At 45.5% G+C, this 5499-nt stretch overlaps 1 protein-coding gene across 1 annotated transcript; it reads right to left on the reverse strand.

Moving 5' to 3' along the window:
- Positions 1–15: 15 nt before the first annotated feature.
- FUT11 (fucosyltransferase 11) lies at positions 16–5405 on the reverse strand. Its single transcript, XM_017662997.3, has 3 exons — positions 4623–5405; positions 3883–4508; positions 16–2530 (listed from the first exon to the last, which is right to left on the reverse strand). Exons 1-3 carry the CDS (start codon positions 5403–5405, stop codon positions 2383–2385), a joined length of 1557 nt encoding a protein of 518 aa, XP_017518486.2. The 3' UTR covers positions 16–2382.
- Positions 5406–5499: the final 94 nt, after the last annotated feature.

Here is a 5499-nt window from a genome sequence, read left to right on the forward strand (position 1 = left end):
AAACCAAGCAGAAGACACTGTTTAAAAAGAAAACATTTATTATACAAAATGAACCTGAGATAATAGGAAATAGCAACATATTTGGAGTAATAAAGGCGTCAGTCCCATGCTCCACCCACTCTCCAGCAGCACAAATAAAACTGGTAGCTATCGGACAGCACTACCACCAGTAACTGCAAGTCTGATGCTGTATACAGAACAGCCTAGGTCCTAAACCAGAGAAAATTCACATTGCCTGCTTTCTCCTAGGGGAAGCAAAGCCTTTAGTGGATAAGTATCCCGTAGGTATTCCTGGTTCTGCTTTCCCTTGGTGAAAATGTAGGACCTGGTTTACCCTGCTCTTTTCTGAATACTTTTATGGTGATAGGAATAAAGGAGAAAGTCTGAGAAGCACTAACCACAAGGCAGGTGTTCTCCAGCCACAGTCATTAGTAAACTGGCCCACTTTGTACATAAAAGTGCTAAAGGAATCCCAATATGAACTGGTGTAATTAGGGAAAGTTAGGGATGATACTACACTTTGTATAACCATCACTTAACCTTTTTATTGCACATCATGAAATTTGAGTCCTAGGCCTTTGCACTTGCGTAATGCATATTTTACACTACAAATCACCTGCATTTAAATAGATTGCAAGCTTAGAAATCAGAGTCTTAAATGTATTTCTTTAGTGGGTCTCAACTCTATCAAATAAGTGATTTTGAAGGTCTATCTTTCCCTTTTGTTTTTTTCTGCGAAACCCCAAACAAAACCAACTTCACGCTGTTGTGAAGGGCATTTTTAACTAAAGAATAAAATGAAAAAGGAACCACTTACCCTGGCAGTGAAATCCTGCCTAAATTAGAGCTTTCCTTGACCACATCCTTAGTTGTCACAATACTAAGTGTGGGACCCTAGTTGTTGAAGCATCTAACATATATCTGATTGTAAACTAGTGTGTGTATATTTACATTACAACATTATAACCAGGTAGCTCTAAGGTCCAAGGTATTCTTTCTTGTTCTACTGCCCTAGAAAAAGCTAATGGTCTCCCTACCCATTAAGTTGTATTTTCAAACCACAGCAAAAGAAGGATTTGGTTACATCTCCAAATCTGACTAATAGCTTTTTATATAACCAGCCACTTGTAGTGGCTTAAATATCTTTAAGATTTGAGATTGCCTCTCATCCTCTTCAGTTTAGGGCTTTGGGTGGGCTCCCATCAAAATTTAGTCTTAGTATTATAAAGTTGAATAGAAGGCTATCAGTAATAGAATAAATGAAGTTGGAATATTTCATTCCACTTAAAGTGAAAAGTGCTGCAGAATATGAGATAATTACTAGAGCTATATTGCTGGGCTGTTTTTCCCACTATAATTTTCATGACTCTGGGGGCAATGGGACATTTTTAGCATTTAAAAATAATAAAGGGAAGAGTTCATTAATGCAGACAGAAAAGAACAAAGACTTTTAGAAATTTGCACTTTGATTCACACTAGCCTATTTTAACATTTCAAAGTCATTTAAATATTTTTCTACCATCATTCCCAGCCTTAGTCCCCATCTCTAACCTAAAATAGAGTAGGACTGTTCATTAAATTGACATGATATATGTTTTGCCACTGAATTTTTCTGGTCATAAAGAGAAGGAATTCCAGATATGCCATAGAAGAGAAGCAAAGTAGCAATAAGAAAAGCTGTCAAATCTATACCCAGTTTAATGCAGACAGAATGAAAGTGGGAATGGTGGCAACACTGCTGCATCTTCATCAGAAATTGTGGAAAATCAGGAAAGAAAAACCTATTGAAAATAAAAAGTTTGACATGAAAGGCAAAGTAAATGATCAAAAATACAATTCTAGAGAACCAGACTACAATCTGCCAGGAATCTGCTTCACCACCATCACCATCAACATAACAGTTTATAATGTAGTAAGGAGATGAAGAAGAGAGATTAGGAAAGGTATTGAGTAATAAGGGATTTAAGGAATAGCACAGAAGTTTTAAGACCCTAAACCTGGCCCATCTTACCTCATGTGTAGCCAAGTAGTATACTTTCAATCACAACTGAGAAGATGAAAGGGCTAGAGAAAAGCAATTCTTTTAAAGGTCTGTTGTATCAGCACATTGAATCAAGATGATTTTTTAGGCTTCTGTTTCCCACTAAACCAGCACTAGCTGCCTTCATCTCTCCTTGAGGAGAGGCCCTATTACCAAAAGCAGACACACTGGTTACATATCATTAGGATAAAATTATCAGTGAATATAACTGGAATTCCTTTAATTCATGATACAACAATGTTCATTATGGGTTTGTGCAGAGAATGCTCCTAATTTTCCATGGTAGAATAAGGACTTCCATCTCCTTGGCTCTACCAAGTTAAAAGCTCTCACAAGGGTAATTAAATATTTTGGTTCCTTTTCATGAAGATCTCATGTAGGTAATCCCAAAATTTCCTCTGCTGTGTCTCATTGTTGTGGATCATGACAGTAAGAGCTTCCCCCTGGTCCAGACCTTGCCAATAATCTTGCAGCCACATCTCCTTCCAGCTGAAATATCAAAATGGGGGTTGGATTATAGAACCTCAGCATAGCTATAAATCCTGCCTTTCTCTTAATGGGGCCAAAGAAATCTTAAACAGATACAGTAGGCTTTGGCTAGGACAGGGCTGTGCTTCATAGGGAAGTAAATGTGAATTAAATCCAGTTCTAGTCCAGGTGACAGTAAGCCACAAACACAAATATATCACACAGCCTACACAGAGTTATACTTCCTGACTTGCCTGCTCCTGGTTTACAAATGTGGAGGGAGTTCATAGGCAGGCAGGCAGGGGCCAGACTTAGGAGGCAGTAGTCTCCCTAAGGAAAGCAAGGTAATATATTTAGATAGTTACCTTTTAAGTTGTATTTTTTTTTTCAATAAAGTGCAGTGGCATCCAATATCTAGATAAGACACAACCTAAATATTTATTTTTTATATGTTTTATACTTTTCCTCTAGTAAATCATACTTCGTTCAGCATAAACTAGATACAAATGACTTGATGGAGGGCTCCATTGCCAGGACAAATGTGCCTGCAGCCTATATAAAAGCACTCTGCTGCCATCCAACTGTCCGAGTTGGTTTCTGCAGGCCATTCCAGCAGCCTCTCTCAAGCTTCACCTTTTATCTCCCTCACCAGATGTGATTTTCAGCAAGTAGCTTTAACATTTTCCCACCCCTACAGCCCTTGCTGACTTTGTTTCCCAATGCCACCACCTTCTGCACCCCATTGCAGTAGCCTCCTCACTTCCCTTCCAATCCACATTGCCACACCATTACTATTTTTTGAAAGCATTCTTTCTATTCTGTCTAGGGTAAACATAATTTACTTTTAAGAGCGAAAGGAGATGCTATTAATAACTACACCAGGTTAACAGATGTAAACCCTGACTACTGTAGACAACCTCCCTCAAAATGCTCATCTTTATATTTCTCATACCCAGCCCCACCATATGGAAGATGCTCAATAAATAGCTGGTTGATTTTTAGGACAGTCCAACTCCTGAGCCTGGTATTCAGGCTATGTATAGCTTCACCCCAGTTTATCTGCTTAACTTTGTCCCTTTTCATTTCCCTGAAAAGGCCCTCTCTGTTTAAAACCTTTTTTGAATCACTGTTGGAAACACTGCCCACATAAGCTGATTTTCATGTTGTTCCCTTGAATTGTATTTTAGGTATTTATGAGCTTTTTCAGTTTGCTATCTCCCCAACTAGGCTCTTGACACCTCAAAGGCAGAGTGAGGCTGTTATAACTGCCTTATCCAGTATCCCCTGAGCGCTTAGGGCTAGTTCATTGCCCACAGTAAGCAAGTAAGTAAATCATTGATTTGATGGTCGCAGAGGATGCCAGGTGTCCTTACCTGTCACTCTCTGGAATCTCTTCCACACTACCAAAGCCAGGGGTGGGCATTGGGCAGTCCATGTGTGAGGGCTGGGCAATGTGAGGCTCTGGAACAGGGATGTCCCCAGGAGAGGCTGCGTGGGCTTTCTCGGCATTGAGTCGAGACAGTTCGTGATCACAGACGAAACACTCGAAACCGTTGAGGTAGTTAGGCAGTAAAGGATCATTCACTCCCCACTCCCGACGCTTCAGATTATCCAGAAGGAACTGGTTGGACATGCCCCCAGGTTGCTTGTATGCCAGATATTTCATGTATTCCTCATCGTTTTTGTCCAGAAAGTCAATAAACTCTGCCAGCTTCTGAGGTGACTCAAAGTCGTCAATGAGGATGATGGAGTGATTGTTGGGCATCCAGTCCCTAACAGTGGGAGAGCCACGGTACACAGGCACGGCGCCAAGATGCATGGGGCGCCACAGTTTTTCTGTCATGTAGTCGTCACAGATGGCATTTTCGAGGGCCAAATGAAACTTATAGCGGGCCATGAATGCCAAGAGCTCTGGATCCTCGGTGGTAGCTGTAGCTGTGTCCTGTAGCCGAGGAGTGGGCAGCTCCCGATTTTGCAGGCATTTCCCGTATGAGTCCACCTGTGCGGGGTAGACTACGGTCGTTAGGAGGGTACAGCAAGTCGGCCTGGACACCAGGTGTCCTGGCCTCAGCTCGACGCGCCCACTCCCCTCCCAGCCCTACCCCTCACCCACCGGGATATAGCGCATGAGTTCGCGCACGTAGCGGTCCCGGTCCGCTGGCACGTCGCAGTGGGACTGCAGATAGAGTAGCGGCGCGTAGCCGCGGCGGCGCCACTCCGCGCGCTCCCGGAGTGGAGGCGCCGCGCGGCGCAGGTAGGCAGTCCCGGGGAGCCACTGGAGAGGCAGCGGATAGTCCGAGTGGCGGCTGAATGTGGCGGTGAGATTGAAGAGGCGGATGCCCGGGCCGTGGCTCAGCAAGAAGTTGTTGAGGGGTGACTCCTCGTGCAAGAGCGCCCAGCTCTGATGCGCTAGGCGCGGTAGCGGCGCCTCGGACGCGCGAAAGTCGGTGCCGTAGAAGAGCAGCGCGCGTGTCCCCCAGTCTCCCCGTACCCGTCGGTCCCGGGACGCCACGCACGCGCCGCGCGCGCACTCAATGCGCTCCGAATCATCCGGGAAGTGGGGAAACAGCCCTGGGCTCCACCACAGCAGCACCGGCAAGTCCACTGCCTCCTCCTTCCCGGGCCGCGGGAATCCGGAACTGCGAGCCACCCCCACCGCGCCCAGCGCCGAGGGCGGCCCGAAAACCGCACCATCCCACGGCTCCGCCCACTCCGCCTCCGCACCGGTCTTCCCTTTCCCTACAGGCCCAAAGCCGCCGGCCTCGCAGACACTAAGCACTCCTAGGGCAGCAAGCACAGCTCGGGCGCGGCCAGCCGCCATGTTCACTAAGGCGCCAGCCCCCGCCCACGTATGTCTACCCGACGAGGTCCTACGCTGCCTGGGCATATGGCGCATGCGCGGTTCCGCTCAGACAGCCACTCTCCAGAGCGGGTGGCCTGGCAGAAAGAACTGGGGGAAGGAGTAATTAAGTCGAGGGTAAAAATGAGGC

Source organism: Manis javanica, chromosome 7 (assembly GCF_040802235.1).
Source record: "Manis javanica isolate MJ-LG chromosome 7, MJ_LKY, whole genome shotgun sequence".
NCBI lineage: Eukaryota > Metazoa > Chordata > Mammalia > Pholidota > Manidae > Manis > Manis javanica.